The 23294-nt window shown below is 49.1% G+C and overlaps 1 protein-coding gene across 12 annotated transcripts in view; it reads left to right on the forward strand.

Moving 5' to 3' along the window:
- The window catches only part of AFDN (afadin, adherens junction formation factor), a 723489-nt gene that overhangs the window by 22961 nt on the left and 677234 nt on the right, over positions 1-23294 (forward strand). For all 12 annotated transcript variants that reach the window (XM_083176399.1, XM_083176400.1, XM_083176410.1 and 9 more), the window contains exons 2-3: positions 17686-17881; positions 19277-19389. In XM_083176399.1, coding sequence (XP_083032525.1) covers positions 17686-17881; positions 19277-19389 — 309 coding nt within the window. The remainder of the gene's footprint in view (positions 1-17685; positions 17882-19276; positions 19390-23294) is intronic.

Below are 23294 nucleotides of genomic sequence, written 5' to 3' on the forward strand. Positions count from 1 at the left end.
ATGGCGGTTGAGGCCGAACTTTTGAAGAGGAGAGCTATACCTGGGACAGTCATACCTACTATGATCAAGGCCAGAAAGGATGTGACGGCTTCCTACTACCATCGCATCTGGAAAACATACATACGATGGTGTGAGGTTAGGAAGACTCCTAATGCGATTTTTTTTTTTTTTTTTTTTTCCTGGCTCGCCTTCTAGAATTCCTGCAGTCTGGCCTATCGGCAGGGTTGAAGCTGGCCTCTCTTAAGGTCCAGATTTCAGCCCTTTCTGTGTTTTTCACCGCAGGTTAGCACTAATTCCAGAGGTCCAGACCTTCTTGAAAGGAGTGCTTCGTCTGCAGCCACCGTTTACTGCCCCAACTGAGCCTTGGGACCTGGCAGTGGTTTTGGCTTTCCTGAAATCGGAAGTGTTCGAGCCCCTGGATTCTACGGATCTCAAGTCACTGATTTGGAAGACGGTGATGCTTTTTGCATTGGCATCAGTACGCAGGGTATCTGAATTAGGGGCGCTCATGTAAGTATCCCTTTCTTACCTTTTTACAGGGATCGAGCAGAACTACCCATTAGCAGAAGCTTCCTCCCGGAGGTGTTTCCGGCTTTCCACTTAAATCAGCCTATTGTGGTGCCGGTTCTACAGGGTGAGGATTCTTCGCTGTATGTGGTCCGGGCCTTACAGACTCCTTTTCGTGCTGTATGATGCAATAAAAAAGGGTTGGCCAGCGTCTAAGCCAGTGTTTTTCAACCACTGTGCCGCGGCACACTAGTGTGCCTTGAGCTGTTCTCAAGTGTGCCCCCAGATCTAGAGATGCCCAAACCAGTTTACAGCCACCACCAGTTCAACTGTTATTTACTGGTCTCTTCTTTTCTTGTAAAGAGCAACGTATTTTATTTTTGTTACCTGTGGGGACTAGTGTGATTTCTTTTATATGGGGGACAATAGGTTAGTTTTTTTCCTGTGGGGCAGGGTTCGCAAAAATGCGCTATAGCGCGTATTTTACCCTAAACCAGTCCCCGGGGACTCAGTTTTTAAAACTAAAGGGGTCCCCGAGGACGCGCTGTGCTGAACCTGTGAGCCGACGCTGTGTCTGGCTGTCACTGCGTCTCTTGTGATGCTGCAGTGTGGGCTGAAGAACCTCGCCCACTAACCTCCCACTCTGGAAGCGAGGAGCCGATCACCTCAGGCCAGAGTGCCCCTCCCATACTGTGACATCAGAGTGTGGGCAGAAGTCGCCGCTTCCTTCTGGCTGTCTGTAGACGTAGCGCGTACAGCAGTGTCCCGGGGCTGTGTCAGTGAGACAGACAGAGGGAGAGCATGGAGACGAGTAAGGCTGCACAGCACCGCAAGCAACATGGGTGAGTCTCACATCCAGCCCGGGCTGCGGCTGTGTGCTGTGTGTACGGGCGGGGTGGTGGACGGAACAAGAGGCCCCGCGCAGAGAGGAGGCTGGGCACCAGCAATGATGGGAGAGGACTACTGGGTGTGAGGGAGGCCGCGCTGTTTGAATGAGCGCTGCAGGCTGGGCGCGGGATAGCCTGATAGGTCACTGCCATGGGCTATATGTGATTAGAAGTGGAGTTATCAGGTTACCCCCATAATACTTCATGTGTCATATTTTATATGGGGAGGCGGAGGTGTAATGGGGCTATAGCCGACCTGACGTTAATGTGGGCTGTTTACTGGGGTTATGTCAGACCTCAGGGTAGTGGGGGCTATGTAATGGGGCTATGGAAGACCTCAGGCTAAAATGGGCTGTGTGGTGGGACTATGGCAGACCACCGGGTACCATGTGTTGTATAGTGGGGCTATGGAAGACTGCTGTGTAATGGGGCTATAGCAGACAATTGGGCAATGTGGACTGTATGTATAAATGGCACATATATGCTGGGAGTGTAAAGGGCTTGTCCTACTGTATGTAACCTGCTGTGTGCTTATGCTTTTCTAGTACTTTTGTGTTGAGAGAGAACTGAAGGTGTATAATGACATACCTCCCAACAGTCCCGATTTTATCGGGACAGTCGCGATTGTCAGGGCCTGTCCCGCTGTCCCACCCGCAGGCGGCAGTGTCCCGCGGTGTGGGGGGGCTGTTGGGAGTCCCCCCTGTCAGCTGCTAAGCAGCGGGGAATAAACGCTGTGCGCATGCGCACAGCGTCTATTCCCGCAGCCAGGGGGCTGGGGGCATGGCTAGAGGCTCACAGAGCCTCTGGGTCATGCCCCCATAGCGGCAAAATGGGGGCGTGGCCTCGCGGGGGAGCCGCGAGTATAGGCCATGCCCCCCTGAAAATTTCGGCGCGCCTTCGGCGCGCAGCAGCAGCGTCCCGACTTCTGAACTACCAAAGTTGGGAGGTATGTAATGAAGCTTTCTGTACTACAGCTGTGTGGACTGATATGGACATTATTTAATTCATTTTATTTCTGATTCTGTGTTGTACGTGTGCTTGTGACTTGTTTAGTTTTCAGGTTTATATAGTTTCTAGTATATATGTATCTTTATGCAAGTGGGCCAATTGATACTCCCTCCCTCCCCCCCCCCCCCCCCCCCCCCCCCCCGACCCACATGTGCCATGCTGGGGAGAAGAGGATTTATTCCGTTGGGACCCAGAAAAGGTCAGGTAGGACCCCAATTTTTAGAAGTGAAGGGTCCCCGGGACCCACTTTTTTGGGTGGTTTTCGCGAACACTGTGTGGGGGCCAATGTGTTTTGCCTTATGGGGATCTCATGGTGTGCCTTGGCAATTTTAAAATTGTATTTAGTGTGCCGCAAGGTAAAAAGGTTGAAAATCATTGGTCTAAGCGGACCCTGGCGCGTTGGATTTGTTGTACAATTAGAGAAGCCTACTTGTACGCTCAAAAAAAAGGCCCCCTCGGGGGTGTCGGCTCATTCCACGAGGTCCGTAAGTACCTATTGGGCTATGGCTAGAGGCCTGTCCTTGACACAAGTGTGCAAAGTGGCCACCTGGTCGGGGTCAAACACATTTGCATGATTTTACAGGTTTGATACCTTCGCCAGTTCGTCTACAGCTTTTAGCAGGGCAGTGCTGGAGGAGCCCCAGGGCTCTCCCGCCCGGACTTAAAAGCTTGGGTATATATCCCCACATGTAATGACTGCAGTGGCCCCTGCTGCATGTAGGTGAAATAAGGAATTTGGTATTTACCGATAATTCCCTTTCACCGAATCAGCAGGGGACACTGCATGCCCACCCAGCACTGGTTCTCCTGCCATGTTAGTGTTGTATGGTTTGAGTGATATGCTCTTTCTGTTCGTTGCACTGTTTGTTGCATACTGTTACCTTTTTACGGATAAGGATTATAGTTGTTTATCTATGTCCTGTTTACTTTGGTTTTTGCATTGTGTGCCATTTCTACAAACCTTGTTTGTTTTAGCTCCTTTCCCTACCAGGTCGGCCCGGTCTCTCTTCTCCTCTCGGACACAGTTTTTCTGTGGGACTGGGGTCTGGGTGGGGATAGAGGAGGGAGGAGCCTGCAGCAGTAAACTTTCTTAAAGTGCCACTCCTCCAGTACACCTACTCTATTCCCACATGTAATGACTGCAGTGTCCCCTGCTGATTCGGTGAATGGGAATTATCCGTAAGTACCAAATTCCTTATTTTAAAAGGTAAATTTGGTCACTAGGGCATTGTCAGACTATGGGGATTGGGTGTTCTCTGACTATACGGGAAACTGGGAGGGTGTATGTAGATATTATGTATATGCTAGTTCAGGAGCTGGCAGGATTTGGTGGTCTGGATTGCTGGTATGGATCTAGTTTGTATAAGGACATACTTGAACTGGCCAAATATGTGTTTACAGCAAGGCTTGACATTTTTTTTAAATCTAGGAGCCAGGATGAAAGTGTAGGAGCCAGGCTTGGGCAATGATCACCATAGGTGGGGCCTGAGCCAGCACTTGCTTTTTCATTTCAGTGAATTGGCCGAGTTTACACTGCACTGCGATCAGGGATGAACTCCTGTTCAACTCGGAACACTTTCCGGGTTGAAAGACCATTTACACTGCCTAGAAACCTGGTTATTATGGCTGGTGTAAATGTGGTAAGACAGTCATAGGGCAGTATTCAATGAGAAAAATTCTCCGTGTTTTTTATGGAGAATTTTTGCTTTTTTCGCCTTGGACGGAGCATTTTGCTCTCCAAAAGTGAACCACCCTATTCAATGTGAAATATTCGCCGTCTTTCTAAGTGATTTTCGCCGTCTCTCTCCGTGTAGAAATTCTCCATCTTTTGATGGAGAGCTGGAATGTGAACTTTTAAACTAAAAGGATTTTTTTTTTTTTTTTTTGGTGTCAAAAAATCAGGTTTTTTTTTTCTGTGAAGGGGCATGTTATTTTTATTCATGTGCTTATAGCACATGAATATATATTAAATTTAAAAAAAAAAATGTTTAAATTTATTATTTTTTTTTTTTTACACAGTGCAGCAAGCAGGGGGCCGGAGCGCTCGAGCCGCTCATTAGATATTCATATATTCACTGCACCCGATCGTTAATATGCACGATCGGGTGCAGTGAATACTGGGTCCCCCGCTGGCTATAGGGGGGATGCAGCCTGTGCTGGCTGGGTCCCCCCTCCCCTCCACATATGTTCTGGGGCATCCAGGGAGACTTTAATCTCCCTGGATGCCACCGTCCCACGGCTCCCTGTCAGCTCCCTGCCGCGGAAGCTCGTCCGCTGCAGGGGTTAAGACTCGCCGCGAGTGGCGGCGAGTCTTAAATACATTGAATAGTGGGAGCAGGAGGCTCCGGAACACGGAGAGTGCATGGCGAGAGAAAAAATCTCTCGCCATGCACAGAGAATTTTGTTCATTGAATACTGCCCATGGAAAAATAAGTGGAGTGGGATAAAAGTATCAACCAATAGGGGCTGGTGCAAGGGTTCTTGGCACTCTAGGCAAATCTTCCTACTGCACAACCCACCCCCAACCACCAGTTACCCACTTTACAACAGGGGGATGAGAGCCGGGTGTAGGTGTCTGGTGGACTTCAGGGGAGCTGTGGCAGCTGTAAGGGGGCCAGTGATAGCAAACCATATGGACCACAGAGTCCTGTAAATGCAGCAGGCTGGCCACTGCCCCTCCTCCAGCTGCACAATGCATTTCAATCTCCCCCTTATTACCTATGCACCCCCATCACTGCATTTCCCTTCATCAGTTTGCATCCACCAATAACTGTAGCCCCATCACATATCCCCCTCCCTCACACCCCCATCAATACACACTGCACAGGACCTGTCAGTGAGGCGAGAGGCCAGACACTGCTGTCCGCGCTGCCACTATCAGGAGGGGGAGACGAGGAGTCAGGCAGCACTGCCGCTGCTCAGAAGGGGGAGCAGACACTGCTGCTCCCGCTATCAGGAGGGGAGGGGAGGGGAGGAGTCGGGCAGCGCTGCCACTGCTCAGGAGGAGGGGAGGGGAGTCAGACACTGCTGCCCGCGCTGCTGCTATCAGGAGGGGACGAGGAGTTAGGTAGCGCTATGGCTGTTCTGTGGGAGATTTCACTCCAGAGTGTTCCAGTTGGACCTGCTGAGCAAGTGGTCAGATTCGCACCTCCAAATGCACAGGTGGATACATCTGTTGCCCCAGGCCAAGCTGTCTCTACAGTGGTGGCTGCAGTCTCAAAACCTTTTGTTGGGCAGGAGGTTCGGGATCTGGGATTGGATTCTCCTCACGGATCCGATACGATTTGCCGGCGGTCGGGATCCCGGCGGTCGGAATCCCGACCGCCGAAATCCCGACAAGGGGGGCACATGGATCGCCACCCCTTGCGGGCTCGCTGCGCTCGCCACGCAGCGGGCCCGGTGCCTCGCTACGCTCGGCACGCTATTTTATTCTCCCTCTATGGGTGTCGTGGACACCCACAGAGGGAGAAAGTTTCGGGATTTCGGCGGTCGGGATTCCGACCGCCGGGATCCCGACCGCCGGCAAATTAACTGCATCCCCTCCTCACAACGGATGCCAGCCTTTTGGGCTGGGTAGAAGTGACGCAAGGGAGGCACTTCCAGGGCAAATGGTCCTTCTAGGAATCAGAATTGCACATAACAAATTTGGAACTGAGAGCGGTGTATTATGCTCTTCTGCTGGCTTCTCCTCTAATGTAGAACCATGCAATCCAGGTTCAGTCAAAAATTGAGACAACTGTTGCTTACATCAACCCGCAGGGAGGAACACAGAGCAAGTCCTGCGTGAGAGAGGTATCCAAGATCCTCTCGTGGGCAGAATTTCACGCAACAGCGATATCGGCCTTCTTTATTCCAGGAGTGGACAACTGGGAGGCGGACTTCCCCAATTGTCATGACCTCCACCCTGGGGAATGGGGTTTGAATCCCTAAGTATTTAGGAGTATTGTGGATCTGTGGGGAATGCCACAGATCGACCTTCTGGTCCAAGACTCAAAAGGAAGGTTGAAAGATAGTGCTCGAGGGCCAGGGATCACCAGTGGAAGCCGTGGATGCCCTGACTACCGGGTCATATGGTTTGGTATACCGGTTTCCTCCCATTCTCTTGCTCGGAAGGGGTATTAAAGAAGGTCCGAAGCCAAAGAATCAAGGCCCATTTGTCTGCAAGGACTTAGGGTAGCTTCGTTTGATGGCCTGGAGGTTGAGCGGCAGATCTTAGCCATAAGGGGTTTCATGCCTCATTGGTTGTTACCAAGACCCAGGCTAGCAAAATTGCCAATACTGACTACTTCATTGAAGGCTTATTTTACAAGAGAGGTGGGTGCATCCTGAGCGGCTGCTCGGGGTGTTTCAGCATTGCAGCTATGCAGAGCTGCTGTTTTGTCTGGTCAACATATCTTTGTATATTTTTACAAGTTTTTTCACTCTGGCCTGCACCATGGAACCTTGACCTGGTCTTGTAGTTTCTACAGCCATCATGGTTTGAGCCTCTGGAATCCACGGAGTTAAATGAACTCACCTGGAAAACTGTGGTATTCTTGACCCTTGCCTATGCTATGCATGTGTTTGAGCTTGGAGCTGTCACGGCTAAAGGGCTGGATGGAGTCGTGTGGTGCACAGGAACCGGAGACGGACCAGGAGGAGTAGGATTGAAACGTGCAGGTTTAATAACGGATTTCATAAATGATAAACTTCACTCAAATACTTCTTTAAGTGACAGTTGGAATAAATTAAATAGAGTCCAGCACAATACTAATAACGGGCAGGGAAATCTGGAAACGTATACTTGGTGAGCCAGAGTACATAGATGAGGATCCGGAAGGAGGTTGATTTGATGACAGAAGAAATGGATCCGGATGACTGAAAGATGATGGAATGAATGAGTTTGTATGAAGGAGGACAGCGGGAAGCTGTGCAGGGTTATTCTGGGACACAAGCAGGAACAAGCACTAGGTAGGACTTGCAGCATTGGTGTCAGGAGAAAACTTCCTTGTAGCAAGATGCAGGGAGCAAGGCACCAGAGTCAGGAGAGAAAGAGCCAGGATCCGGGAATCAGCTAGGAGTTGTGAATGACTCCAAAGACTCATTGCACTGACACTGAACAGCCTAGGCAGATCCCCTATATCCCCAGGAGATGGCTGCCATTGGCTGTCAGCACAGGATGAGGAGGGAACCTCCACTCTGGGCCAATCTGTCTCCTGCCCTCAACCAAGATGGCGACGCCGGCCTCCCGGCACCACTACTGCTGCCATCCCTACCCAGAGCTGCCGCTACCCGCACACCGCAGACCGGAGCCTGCACACGCTAGCCGGCGGCGGGCGCGGACGGGTGAGTACTGTACCCGCCGCGCTCCGTCGCGGCTACGTGTGACAGTACCCCCCCTTTTCAGGGTGACCCCAGGGCGCCTATGGGCCTTGTGCGGATTTCTCTGGAGAAATTGCTTTACCAGTTTTGGAGCGTGCAAATCAATGGAATCCACCCAAGAGTTCTCTTCGGGACCAAACCCAACCCATTCCACCAGATACTGGGTACGAGAATTGCGGCAACGAGAGTCTATAATGCGTCTTACCTCGAATTCAGCCCCACTTTCAGAGTTAATCTTGGGCGGTTTGGGAATCTTCTTTTGATAAGAGTTCAACCTTAAAGGCTTGAGGAGGGACACATGGAAGGAATTCGAAATCCTTAGGGAAGGAGGAAGTTGAAGTCTATAAGCGACAGGATTAATGACTTGGATGATAGGGTATGGCCCAATGAACCGGGGGGCCAGCTTCATAGAGGGCAGACGGAGGCGTATATGGCGGGTAGACAGCCATACCCGGTCTCCGACTTTCAATCTGGGCGCTGCCCTTCTTTTCCTGTCTGCCATCCTCTTGTATCGGGCGGAAGATTTAAGAAGAGCGGTGTGGACATCCGACCAGATTTTAGCAAAGCGTTGAAGTGAAGTGGTTGCTGCAGGAACTTCGGAAGAGGATAATTCTGAGAAATCCGGAGATCGTGGATGTTTGCCGAATACTGTAAAGAAGGGGGTGGTTCCGGAGGAAGAGTGATAGGAGTTGTTATGCATATATTCTGCCCACGGGAGAAGATCCACCCAGTCATCTTGGGAAGACGAGACAAACAGTCGGATAAAGGCCTCCAAGTCTTGATTCACCCGTTCTGTCTGGCCGTTGGTCTGGGGATGAAAGGCAGTGGAAAACTTGAGTTTGACCTGTACCGCGGCACAGAGAGCTCTCCAGAACTTTGCAACGAACTGTACTCCGCGGTCGGATACAATCTCTTTGGGCAGTCCGTGAAGTTTAAAAATGGTTGAGATGAATAGCTGAGCCAGTACTGGAGCAGAGGGGAGACCTTTTAGTGGGAAAAAATGGACCATTTTCGAGAATCGGTCGACCACTACCCAGATTGCGGTATGACCTTTTGAGGGAGGTAGTTCGCAAATGAAGTCCATTGACAGATGGGTCCATGGTTCTGTGGGAATGGTTAGAGGGCGAAGAGGACCAGCGGGAGTTGTTCTGGGCACTTTATGCTGAGCACATCTTACACAAGAGGCAACGAAGTTGGTTACGTCGTGGCGGATGGTTGGCCACCAATAAGAACGTGACAGGAACATCAAGGTCTTTTGTGCTCCTGCGTGCCCTGCGAAGCGGGAAGAATGTGCCCATGACAATATTTTCTTGCGAAGTTCGGGGGGAACGAACGTTTTACCTGGAGGAGGAGATGGCTGTACGGTTACTTGGGCGAAGACCAGCGGATCGAGGATTGGACGAGGAGGTGTCTCTAGGTCAGAGGTCGTCTCAAAGGAGCGGGATAGAGCGTCTGCCTTAGTATTCGTGGTTCCAGGTCGGAATTTAATTTGGAAATCAAAGCGTTCAAAAAACATGGCCCAACGGGCTTGGCGGGCAGTAAGGCACTGAGCCTGTTTAAGAAAGGACAGATTTTTGTGGTCTGAATACACGGTGATCTTATGTCGTGCCCCCTCCAGAAGGTATCGCCACTCCTCTAACGCAGTTTTGACTGCAAGCAACTCCTGTTCCCCGATGGGGTAATTCTTCTCTGCTGGGAGGAATTTTTTGGAGAGGAAGGCACAAGGGTGTAATTCTTGATCCTCACCTTTTTGTGACAAGATGGCCCCGATCCCTTCCGAGGATGCGTCCACCTCGAGAATGAAGGGCCTGTCGAGGTCTGGTTGGAGGAGGATTGGTGCCGTCATGAATGCTCTCTTTAACTGCTGGAAGGCAGAGGATGCTTCTGGCGACCATCGGCTTGGATCAGCTCCCTTGCAAGTGAGAGCAGTGAGGGGAGCAGCGATAGTAGAGAAGTTCCGGATAAATCGCCGGTAATAGTTTGAGAACCCTAGGAATCTCTGAATTCCTTTGAGTGTTGTGGGGGCTGCCCAGTCTTGGATGGCTCTCACCTTCTCTGGGTCCATTTCTATCCCAGTGGCGGAGAGAATGTGACCCAAGAATGGAATGGACGTGACCTCAAAAACGCACTTTTCCAACTTGCAGAACAGTTGATTTTGGCGAAGACGTCGTAGGACTTCGGACACTGTCTGTCTGTGAAGTTGGAGATTTGGAGAGAAGATGAGTATATCGTCTAGATAGACTACAATGGAGTGGTACAGCAAGTCCCGAAAGATATCATTTACAAACTGTTGGAAGACAGCGGGGGCGTTACAAAGGCCGAAGGGCATCACCAGGTATTCATAGTGGCCGTCGCGCGTGTTAAAAGCCGTCTTCCACTCGTCACCTGGACGGATCCGGATCAAATTGTAGGCCCCTCGCAGATCCAATTTAGTAAAGATTGCTGCCCCTCTGATCTTGTCGAATAGTTCTGCGATAAGGGGTAAGGGATAGCGGTTTTTAATGGTGATGTCGTTCAGGCCCCTATAGTCGATACATGGCCGAAGACCGCCATCTTTCTTTTTCACAAAGAAAAACCCGGCCCCGGCCGGAGAAGTAGATGGTCGAATGAAACCTTTGTTTAAGTTCTCTTGAATGTACGAGGACATGGCCTCAGTCTCAGGTAGCGACAGGGGATAGATGCGGCCACGAGGAGGGAATTTCCCGGCCACCAGCTCTATCGGGCAGTCCCAAGGACGGTGAGGAGGCAGGGTGTCGGCACCACCTTTACTGAATACATCTGTAAATGAACGATATGGTGCGGGTATCGACAAGGGTGGAGCTGAAGAGGATGAAGGACAGTTACCCTCACGTTGTGGATGGGTCTGGTAGACCGGAAGGATCTGAGGAATGCAAGTAGACTGGCAATCTGTTCCCCAGGCCTTGACCTCCATATTGGTCCAATCGATGTGTGGGTTATGTTTGGAGAGCCAGGGAAGGCCCAGGACCATTTGGTGTGAGGACTGTGGAAGAATGAAGAATTCGAGGGTCTCTTGATGTAGAGCTCCTATGAGCAGTGTCACCGGGGTGGTCTGATGGGTGATTTGTCCACTACGAATTCGACTCCCATCCACTGCAGTGAGGACCAGCGAGTGATCCAGGGGTTGCACAGGCAGGGCATGTTGGGTAACAAAAGAAGAAGAAAGGAAGTTTCCCGCTGCTCCAGAGTCCAATAGGGCCTGAACTCTTTTTCTCCCTTGGGGACACACAAGGGTAACCGGAATGGTGGAATCAGAAGAAGAGGGAGATGGAAGCAAGACTCCTAATCGGACCTCCCTCGGGGAGATTAGGAGCGGTCGTTTCCCGGCCGCAGCGGGCAGGAAGCCAATAAGTGAGCTGAGGAGCCACAGTACATGCATAGATTCTCTCGCCGTCTTCGGGACTTCTCTTCGAGAGAGAGACGGGAGCGGTTGATTTGCATGGGCTCATCTGTTGACACCGCAGGAGGCGGGGTTGGTTTGGAGGCTGGTGCGACATTGGAAGGAAATCGAGGGCGAAGGCGATCAGAGCGATTCCTCTCAAGTTGGCGTTCTTGGAGTCGCAGATCGACTTTGTTACATAATGAAATGAGTTCAGCCAGGGTGGAAGGAGAATCGCGAATTGCTAACTCGTCCTTGATGCGCCCGGCTAGGCCGTTCCAGAAGGCAGAAACGAGAGCCTCTTCGTTCCATCTGAGTTCGGAAGCCAGGGTTTGAAATTGTACGACATATTGTCCCACTGGGCGACTGCCCTGACGAATCCTTAGGATCTCCGTGGCTGCGGAGGACACTCTGCCAGGCTCGTCGAAGATGCGACGGAAGGAGGCCACAAATTCTTCATAGTTATTGAGGATGGGATCCGCACGCTCCCAAAGGGGGGACACCCACTCCAGGGCTGGACCCGCCAGTAGGGACACGATGTAAGCCACCCGAGTCTTGGGAGAGGGGAAATTGGAAGGCTGGAGGGTAAAATGGACGTCACATTGATTCAGGAATCCTCGACACCCCCTCGGGGACCCGTCATATTTACTGGGGGTTGACAGGTGTAGCTGGTGAGGAGCAGCTGGCCCAGGGGGAGCAGCAGGGGCCGAAGCTCCGGAGGTTGGTGCTGCTGAAACTGAGGGAGCCGCCTGAGGTGATGACAAGGTCTGGAGAAATTGAGCCACTTGACGCTGGGTAGTCTCTACTTGTTCCAATCGAGCCATGATGCCTTGAAGAACATCCGTCATGGAGGCCTGTGCTTCACCCGATTCCATCGGGTCAGTGCAAACTGTCACGGCTAAAGGGCTGGATGGAGTCGTGTGGTGCACAGGAACCGGAGACGGACCAGGAGGAGTAGGATTGAAACGTGCAGGTTTAATAACGGATTTCATAAATGATAAACTTCACTCAAATACTTCTTTAAGTGACAGTTGGAATAAATTAAATAGAGTCCAGCACAATACTAATAACGGGCAGGGAAATCTGGAAACGTATACTTGGTGAGCCAGAGTACATAGATGAGGATCCGGAAGGAGGTTGATTTGATGACAGAAGAAATGGATCCGGATGACTGAAAGATGATGGAATGAATGAGTTTGTATGAAGGAGGACAGCGGGAAGCTGTGCAGGGTTATTCTGGGACACAAGCAGGAACAAGCACTAAGTAGGACTTGCAGCATTGGTGTCAGGAGAAAACTTCCTTGTAGCAAGATGCAGGGAGCAAGGCACCAGAGTCAGGAGAGAAAGAGCCAGGATCCGGGAATCAGCTAGGAGTTGTGAATGACTCCAAAGACTCATTGCACTGACACTGAACAGCCTAGGCAGATCCCCTATATCCCCAGGAGATGGCTGCCATTGGCTGTCAGCACAGGATGAGGAGGGAACCTTCACTCTGGGCCAATCTGTCTCCTGCCCTCAACCAAGATGGCGACGCCGGCCTCCCGGCACCACTACTGCTGCCATCCCTACCCAGAGCTGCCGCTACCCGCACACCGCAGACCGGAGCCTGCACACGCTAGCCGGCGGCGGGCGCGGACGGGTGAGTACTGTACCCGCCGCGCTCCGTCGCGGCTACGTGTGACAGGAGCTTTGTCCTGCAAGAGGCTTTATCTTGTGTTTCATGAAGATAGGGCGGAGCTTAGGGCAAAGCAGCAGTTTCTGCCAAAGGTAGTTTCAACATTCCATTTGAACCAGCCAATTGTGGTTCCTTCAAGTTTGGCTCATCCTGGGATTCCTGAATCCTTAGTATGTCAGAAGAACTGCTCTTGTCTGCAAGACTGATTGTCTGTTTGTGCTGTATGATGCACAAAAAAAGGGTTGCCCGATGGATTTGCTCTGATACAACAGGCCTATGGGGCAGCACAGTTGCCGGTACTGGCTACTTTAAAGGCTCACTCTACAAGAGCGGTGGGCGTATCCTAGGCGGCTGCTTGGGTTGTTTCAGCCTTGCAGCTATGCAGAGCAGCTGCTTGGTCTGTTCAACATACTTTTGTAAAGTTTTTTTACAAGTTTCACGCTCTGGCCAAAGAATGTAACCAGTTAGGGCAGGCGGTGTTGCAGCAGTCTCCGCACGTTCCCGCCTGGTCTGGAAGCTTTGGGACATCCCCATCATATTGCAACATCCCAGTATACCATGTGTATTTTAGAGAAAATAGTATTTAATTACCTACTGGTAAATCCTTTTCTCAAAGTCCGTATGGGATACTGGGCGGCCGCCTCAGTGCGGAATCTTCACTGTATCTGGTTGTCACTTAGGTTGAACAACGTCACTTAACTATGTTGTAACCATTTTGACTTGTGTTTAATTGTACATTACAATAAAGGGTTAACAAGTTATGATACCAGTTATTTTTGTTTGAGGTGTGCTGGTATGACATATCATGTATTATATTCCTTTTCTCACTTATGTTCATCCTCCTTCGGGCAAAGTTTTTCCTTAACTGGCTTGTGGGTAGGGATGTAGCGGTGAGGAACCAGTACACCCAGTCTGAAGTTCTATGTGCCTGTCTCCTGTGGAGGACCATCTATTCCCCATCGTATTGATACCATCGCAGTATTCCATGTGGACTTCGAGAGAAGGATTTACTGGTAGGTATTAAAATCCACATCGGCAACAATTTACTGAAACGGGAGAAAATACTTGTGAATGAATAATGATCGGCGAATTATTGACTTTTTTTTTTGGGCTTGCCAGGAAATTTCACAGGGATTGACTACCCCCCTTAGTGTGTAGTACTTTACTCCATCATAACTAACTAATGATGCTGATGCAGTTGACTTGGATTCCTGGGGACTAGACAAAGCCATGTAGGGTGACTAATTGCGCTTTCAGATTAGAAAATGTAGGGTCGTACCAGGACTTGGAAATGGTTCAGTGCCGAAGTGGCCCTGCATTTTGCTATCTCTGGCCCTTACGGCGACCTGGCACTATTGCCCGTTCGCTGACGTCATGCGGGTGCCGGGTGGCATCAAACCGGTAAGAACCCTGCTTTATAACCGTTTCGTAATGCTCGGCTGCTGCTGGTTTGATGGACAAGGTAAGTCCTTTCAGATCGCACCTATTACTGCGTCGAACCGGTAATTAGGTGCAATCTGAAAAGTTTAAGTTTCATGGTTAAAGGATTTGCTCATAATAGCACAAAACAGTTGAGGTGGGATCACCCCTTGAGGAAATAGTTGTAACAAGTAGCGCGTCTTGTTATGTGATCACTGATGTGTTTTTGTCTTACTTTCTCATAGTAAGTTTTACTTTGAAAACATACAGCTGTGGTCCATTGTGTTAGAAGGTGGTCCTCATAATAAATAACATAAAACGCTTGAAAGTTAGCAAGATGAACTGCATCAGCAAATGAGCAAGTAACCCCAAATTTTTAAGTGCAAAATATGCATTTATAGTTAGGCATGTATATATTTTAATGTGTCATTGTAAAGTTGGCCATACACTAATGTGATTCTGGCCGATTTTCGGGATTAGAAATTGGGTGACATTGACCAAAATCTCATTTTTAACATCCCATTTGATCCGATGATTGTATCGGGAAATTGAACCTGCTGCCCAGGGAAATTCAAGGGGAATCAGGTCCAACTTGTTCCTCAGCAATAGTGTATGGGGGGGCCTTAAGCATCTACTATAATTTCCTAACTAACCCCAAAGAGTAAACAATATTCGGTACTCTTTACCTAGAAGGGCGCCCACGATTTTGATCATGGGCATCGTAAGTAAAAAAATTGCGTCGGTCGCATCGCATGCGATGCGATCGACGCGATTACCGCGATTTTACATAGGGAACAATGTTAAATGGCCCACAGATCCCAAATAGCCACCCTGTGCCCCCCCAATTGTTAACGACACCCCACGATCAACGTGAACCCGAAGCGTGGCGAGCGCAGCGGTACGCGTCCTCCGACCTTTTCATACCCCCACTATCCACGTCGGCGTGGAGTTGAGAATAGATAGTGTGGCGAGTGCAGCGAGCCACCCAGCCCGAAGCATGGCGAGCGCACACGGATACCTTCACAGGTATCAGTGTCCCTTCGCGGGCTTCACAGGTATCCGCGGCTCGCCACGCTTCGGGCTCGGTGGCTCACTGCGCTCGCCACACTATCTATTCTCAACTCCACGCCGACGTGGATAGTGGAGGTATGAAAAGGTCGGAGGACGCGTACCGCCGCCCCTCGCGGGCTCGGTGCGCTCGCCATGCTTCGGGTTCACATTGATCGTGGGGTGGCGTTAACAATTGGGGGGGCCCAGGGGGTGGCTATTTGGGGTCTGTGGCCCATTTAACATTGTTCCCTATGTTAAATCTGGTCAATTGACCCATTTAACATTGTTCCCTATGTGTTATCGCGTCGGTCGCATCACATGCGATTTTTTTTTTTTTTGGCCGCATGCGATGCGACCGACTCGGGCCCCCATTATAATGGCATGCGATGTACATTCGATGCCCGCGATGGGCGCCCTTCTAGGTAAAGAGTACCCAATATTCTGTATTCTGGTATGTATGCCTCCAAAACAGAAAATTGAGGCACTTTGTATACTATAAGCCTAAGTGCAACACCTTTTTATAACAACTTGACTGACTAAAATACTTATTGCTACATCATTTATATCCATCCATCCCATCCATTTAGTTATGGTAATTGTTGTGAACTGCATTATGGCCTTAAAAAGGGGCTTCTGAGTCATACTTAAGTAAATAATGCTCAGTAATAAGTAAATGAACATGCACAATCATCATTCTCGTACTTCTACAAAGGAACTGGTTATAAGTCATCTTCTCTGTTCAACCTATGCCCACACTGCCACCAATACCCACTTTCAAGCTCCTCAAGTCAAAGTGCATAGGTGGCTTCTTAGAGGTTTTACATCTTCTTACAACAAGAATGTCCTACTCATTGTCATCCTTAGTTTTGTGCTAGGCAGAATTGGTGCCCCCCAGTCCCTAATGATAAAGCTGGCCCTGCTTCTACAGTGCAACAGAAAAAGGATTGAGTTGAAACGCAATGACCACATGTAAAAATATAATTTTACCTTTTTAATTAGCAGAACTACCAAGCTGAAACTAAAAGTGGTTTGCAGTCATGTTGCTGCTCAGAATATACTATATTTGGTGACCTGGTGTTGGTTGTCTTTTTTTTTTTCTTTTTTCTTAAACATTCTTTAGGTGTGTCCATATCTTCAGTATTTAATTGTGGACATTTTTACGCTATGATGTGCTAGTTATACCCCTTTCAGACATACAGCAATCCCGGGATTTTCCACATGCACAATCTCTAAAATCCAGGGTCCTGCGCACCTCGGGATTTTTGAAAAACCCGGGTTTGAACCGGGTGTAAAATCCCCGGTAGTATGTCTGAAAGGGGTATCAGTTCATTCTTCAGAGAATAGAGATTTAGGGGGGTATGCAATCGCCGTCGAATCTCCCGTGGGGGAGATGCTCGACGGGCCCTATTCAATGCTGTCTTCCCCGACAGCATTGAACAGGGTTTCCTGGCAGAACGAGCCCGACATCTCTAGCTGTCGGGCTCGTTCTGCCGAGAACAGCCGGGAAGTGATGAGCTGCCGGCTGCATCTCGTCACTTCCCGGCCGCAACTCGCGGCCACACCCCCTTCTCGTCCCGCTGCAGGCGGGACATTGAATCCTGCCTGCATGTTCTCGGTCGAGCTGACCGAGAACGGGACTGGGTCACGGCGGGCGAGCAAGCTAGTCTGCCGTGACCCGAAGATTGAATACCCGCCTAAGTGTGGGTTTTAATGGATTACGAGTCTTGCAGTCATGCGGGATGCCGGAAGAATTTGGAGGGGTTTTCTTTATTCTTTTTTACTATTTATTTATTAACAGTTTCTTATATCGCATACATATTTCACAGCGCTTTACAGGGAATATTTGAACGTTCACATCAGTCCCTGCCCCAGTGGAGTTTACACTCTATATTCCCTATCCACATGTGTACACACACACACATTCTAGGGTTAATTTTGTTGGGAGCCAATTAACCTACCAGTATATCTTTGGATTGTGGGAGGAAACCTGAGTACCCGGAGGAAACCCACGCAAGTACGGGGAGAATATACAAACTCCGCACAGTTAGAGCCATGGTTGGAATCGAACCGATGACCTCAGTGCTGTGAGGCAGTATTGCTAACCAGTACACCATCCGTACTGGTTAAAGGGGCAGGCCTTGTAAATTACTACCCCCTTTAAAAAAAAAAAAAAAACGTGTTCGGCAGGCATCCTGCATGGCCACTGGACTCGTAACCCATTACAACAAGCGATTAGTGTATATAAGCCTTCCATCATTTAACTTGTGTATTCAGCACACAATATTAGATGGCACACTGTATCTCAAGTAAGAAAAGAAATATATAAATTTGTCTTCACATAAAATTTTTTTTAATAATTATTGTGTCTGCTTTGATTGCAGGAGTTGGAGTTCCATGGAGTGATGAGGTTTTATTTCCAAGATAAGGCTGCTGGAAACTTTGCTACAAAATGCATCAGAGTCTCTAGCACAGCCACCACACAAGACGTCATAGAAACCTTGGCAGAAAAGTTCCGTCCTGATATGAGGATGTTGTCATCCCCGCGGTACTCTTTATATGAAGTGCATGTCAGTGGAGGTGAGTGTATTATAATTGGGATCTGCACTGTACTGTGCAATTGACATGAGAATGCCATTGATTTTGCATAGTTATTTTTATTTTCTGTATTTCAGTTGAATAATATATATGTTTAAATAAATGCCAAGCTACAATATGTACAGTACTTGTTTTTCAAGGGGCAGTCCCTGTTTTTTCTGTGATCCACTCTACCTACCCTCTGCCAGCTACCATAGCAAAGTCCTCGTCTATGGTCACTGACCAGTGTTAAAGCAGCCGACACGGCAGGACATCTGTTTACACCTACTCCACTGTATTCAGGTGCTGGTAGTAGGCGTCTGAGTAGTTAGTAATGTGGTTCCAGTTGCCACTTGGGAGGAGCCTGGTGGTGTCTGCATCATGCTTGCCCACTCTGCAGTGGGTGGAGTCAGTAACAGTTGGTCACTGATGGTAAGAGGGAATCCCCTATATTGGCCAGTTCCCATGAGACTCGAACCAAGTCTTTGCGCATGCAGCTAGGGCCTGTTTGTAGAAAGTTATATATTACCTTGCGCTCTCTATATAAAATAAATAAAAACTAAAATATAATTTTTGTAATACTAGATTTGTGAATGCATAAAGTAGGTAATAATTTAAGAATCAATGTTAAATGTTAAATTATAAGCGTTTATTAAATAAGTTCGTATTGGTTAAAAGGTAAAATCATGCACTAATAAAAATAAATTATTATATACACTAATAAAGGTATGTAATGTTTCTTGATTTGTCAGATGGCATCAGTCCAAAGACATCTTACGATGATTAATCACAGTGAATGAATTAGATAGGCTGGATGCGTGTGAAGGGGATAAACTCTGACCGAGTTTTCCCTGAGTAGGCCAAGAGTTATATTAGACTTGCAATAGTTAAAACCAGCTTACTGGTGTTGCTCAGATAGTAATGTGGCAGGGGGTCCCTGCGTTGGATGGGAAGACAGTGGTGGGGTTCTTGCGGAGGATAGTTCCCATGCTCCGCAGGTACCCCACCGCTATCTGCCCATCCGGCGCAGGGATCCCCTGGTTCCCATACTCTGCAGAAACTGTAGAGAGTAATCAGGCATGGAGACAACCTATCACCTACCTGATAAGATACACACTGGATCGGCTCTGAAATGGATAGGACACTGGTTTTAACCAGTTTTGAATTACCGGTTTTCTTAAACTGGTAAATTCAGAACGGACCTTTCACATTACAGCTAGAACCGTTTTAAACCCCTTAAAAATCAGCAATATACTGTTTTTTAGCTGTAATGTGAGAGGGGTATACTTGAGCTGTAATGTGAAAGGGGTATACTTGAGATACATTTGGTGTTTTTTAGATTTGCCTTTTTTGATTAGATATTCTTTGACTTAATGTCTTCTAATTTATGGTTTGAAGAAAGAAGACTTAATATTGACGAGAAACCTTTGGTGGTTCAACTTAACTGGAATAAGGATGACCGGGAAGGAAGGTTTGTCCTTAAGAATGAAAATGATATTCTTCAATTAAAGGTATGTTTCCTCCATTCATACTGAATTCATATTCTACTTATAACTAATATACTGATTTGGAGACATACCATATATACTCGAGTATAAGCCTACTTTTTCAGAACATTTTTTATGCTGAAAAAGCCCCCCTCGGCTTATACTCGAGTGAAGGTTCCACTTGAGTCAATAAGTTTTCCCAATTTTTTTGTTGTAAAGTTAAGTGCCTCGGCTTATATTCGGTTCGACTTGTACTCTAGTATATACGGTATTAGTATTTTATTAAGAAACTTAAATTAAATGGCAAATTTATTTTTGGGTGCCTGTTGGGAACCTTTTAATTGTTTTGCGTTCAGGCACAAGTGCCACCGATGCCCATTATTTCTGCTCATACTCTCCTGAGGTGGCAATTAGGAATTTGCCCAATGTTGGGCATTGCAACTACCATTCATGCGTCGCTCTCAGTACTTTGCACGATTTAGCCGCCTGATCCTAAATATGATACATTTAAATTAAATATTAGGCTCACTGTTAATGGAATAATTTCTTTTTTGATTACGCCTATACAGCCCGGATTTTGATCAAGTTAAAATGACTAAACCAGACCATTGTACTGGACGTGACCCGAAAAGTATTTGAGTGCCGAAAAGAGTCTCTTTACACATTTTGGCTCGCCAGCTGCGAGTTGAAATTTGTCTCCTCACGGAACATCATGCCCAAACAAAGCAATAATTAAGTTGATAGTTCAAATTGGGTCCATTTGACCTGACCCAATCCCGTAGTATATGGCTAACTTAAGGTTCCACCCCCTCTACTACCCATCAGCTCCCAGTTAGAAAAAATGTGTTGTAGCTTGTTATTCTGGACCCAGTTTCCCCAGCTTTTCTTTAGATTACTTTTATTTACTTTTTCTCTACCGTCCAATGGGATACTGGGCTTCACTACTATGGGGATTGAGACCTCCGCAGGAGAGACAGGCACATAAAAGAACTTTCAGTGTGGGTGCACTGGCTCCTCCCCTCAATCTCCCTCCACTAGTCAGTTTTGAAAAATGTGCCTCAGGAGAGGCAGTGCTTCTGGATGCTCCAGAGTTTTTCTACATTATTTTCTAAGTTTGTTATTTTGGGGCGCTGTGGTGACCACACAGCTGTCCTGCTTCGTGGGTGTCAGGGGAAGGGTCAGTCCCCGGCCTCTTCAGGTGCAGAGCTGACCCTGCTACAGGACAATTCGGTTCTGCGTGGGACTTGTCACCGCACAGCATTGCGCTGTGGCGAGCAAGTCCCCTAGCCGCCGCACACCCCTGACAGGTCAGAAGACTTCAGTGGTGAGTACAGGCTGGGGGTCCCACAAGGGGTCCCCGCAGCCATTTCTGGTGCGGCAAGACGACGGCTAGTAATGGCGGCTCTCCAGCAGGGACTGCGTGAACACCGCGTCTGGTAACTGGCATAGGGGTGCTGCCGCTGGACCACCAGGGACACCCCTCAGGTTATAATGTATTATATATATATTTTACACCTTTATTATGTGTCAGTATAAATATATAGAAGCGCCAGCTCCGTGTACAGGGGGCGGGGCTTCACTCAGAGCGGGACCAAGCTCTGCTGGGCGCGCGCTGTCACTTCCTGCTTCTTCACACGCTGCCAGACTCCATTACAGAGGGCTCCTCACTGGCGTGGTGGATCCGGGTACTTGCAGCACGGCAGAGACAGCAGGTTTTTTATAGCGATTTAGCGCTGCTGCGCTATCTGGCTTACTCAGACACTGTGTTTGTTCATATCACTGTGTTTAGCGTTACCAGCTCACCCAGATCTGTGAGTTCAGGTTAAGGGTGCACTTGGCTCCCCAGTTGCTCTGTTTTTTCCCCACTGATTAGTTACTTATCACAGCTTAAAACAAGCACATAGTCTGTTTTTTCACATCCAGCTGTGTGGGGTGTGCACGTGTGTGACTGCGTGGTGTTGTACTGCAGACATTGTAATACTGTCTCATCATGGTGAAAAAGTTCACTTGTATGGTGTGTAGCACCAAGTTTGTGCCAAAATCACAGTCCCAGGTTACTTGTGAGGCTTGTATGTCACCACAGCCCTGTAGTGCTGACACTCAGATCAGTGGGGTGCCCCCACAGCTTGTGGGGCCGTCTCCGGCTGACGAGCAGGAGCCTGTTTGGGCCTCCAACATAAAGACCCTGTTGGATTCTGTGGCTTCACAGCTTTCCAATAACACTCAGCAGACGCAGAAGGTTCAGAGAGAATTGTCCATGTTAGCTGCCAGGGTGGATATTCTTCATACTCTTAGTGTACCTCCTCCCGCACAGCCTCAAAAGAGGCCGGCTGCTGCGATGGCCCCTGATTCAGACGATGATGATGAGGACATACTAGAGGAGGGTGAGGAGCAGGTTCTGCAGGAACCAGTCCCTGAGGCAGCCGTGCATGGGCCTGAACCGCTTATCAGGGCCATCAGGGATGTTTTAGATCTCCCAGTGGAGGCATCCGCAGAAGGAGATCCTTTCTTCATGACTCAGAGGAAACAGCCAGTGTACTTCCCTGAGCAGGCGGAGTTAGAAACTGTGTTCAGGGCTGCTTGGCAAAACCCTGATAAAAGGTTTACGATTTCAAAAAGGTTCACAAATGCCTATCCTTTTGAACCTTTGGGCAGGAAGAAGTGGGAGGAGCCACCGGTAGTGGACTCATCTGTCTCCCGCCTTTCTAAGAAGGTATTGCTACCGGTCCCAGGTGTATCCACCCTTAAGGACGGGGCGGACAGGAGGCTGGAAGCTACCCTCAAGTCCATATATACGGCTAGTGGGGCATCCCAACGCCCAGTTTTAGCCAGCTGCTGGATGGCTAAGGCCATTCATACCTGGTCAACCCAGATTCAAGAAGGGTTGTTGGGTGACATGACTGTGGCCCAGATAGGCGACAGCCTGAGGCACATTCAGGATACCGCTAAGATCCTGTGTGAGGCGCAAAAGGAATTGGGCGCAATAAACGCGCGTAATTCAGCCATGGCGGTTTCAGCCAGACGGGCTTTGTGGCTACGTCAGTGGTCTGCTGACGTAGATTCAAAGAAGAGTGTGGAGGGTATTCCCTTTACAGGAGAATGGCTTTTTGGGAGCGAATTAGACGGTTGGATTTCCAAGGCCACGGCAGGGAAATCTACCTTCCTCCCATCAGCTCCCACGGTGGCAAAGCGTACCTTCACAGGTACTTCCCAGCAGTCCTTTCGTGGGAACAGGTTTCGCCCCAAGGCCAGGGGCGCCTCTAATGCCAACAGAGGCACAAGAGGTAAGTTTAGGAAGCCTAACTCCTCCAGCACCCAGGACCGTCCAAATGCCGCAGCGTCCTCTAAGCCTGCAGCATGACGGGGTTTTCCCGCCACGAGACTCTCTCGCGGTGGGAGCGCGATTGTTGCATTCCAGTCATGTGTGGGACGCATCGGGTCTGGATTCCTGGGCCAGGGGTCTCATTTCACTAGGTTACAGGCTGGAATTCGACAAGCCCCCTCCCAGAAGATACTTCAGGTCGGCTCTTCCAGCGTCACAGGAGGACCAGGTTTGCCTCCAGGGGGCCATTACCAGGCTGCTTCAGTCTCAGGTAATTGTACCGGTTCCAAGCACGGAGCGGGGCCAGGGATATTATTCCAACCTATTCCTGGTACCGAAGCCAGACGGCTCAGTAAGGCCCATCCTGAATTTAAAATCACTGAACCCCTTCCTGCGTGTGTTCAAGTTCAGGATGGAGTCCTTGCGCTCAGTGATCGCCAGCCTAGAGAGAGGGGAGTTCTTGGCCTCCATAGACGTCAAGGACGCCTATCTACACATCCCTATCTGGCCCCCACACCAAATCTATCTCAGATTTGCCTTGGGCAACGACCATTACCAATTCCGGGCCTTGCCTTTCGGCCTGTCGACTGCCCCGAGGGTTTTTACA

This window comes from Crinia signifera, chromosome 3 (genome assembly GCF_055691185.1).
Source record: "Crinia signifera chromosome 3, ASM5569118v1, whole genome shotgun sequence".
Taxonomy (NCBI): domain Eukaryota; kingdom Metazoa; phylum Chordata; class Amphibia; order Anura; family Myobatrachidae; genus Crinia; species Crinia signifera.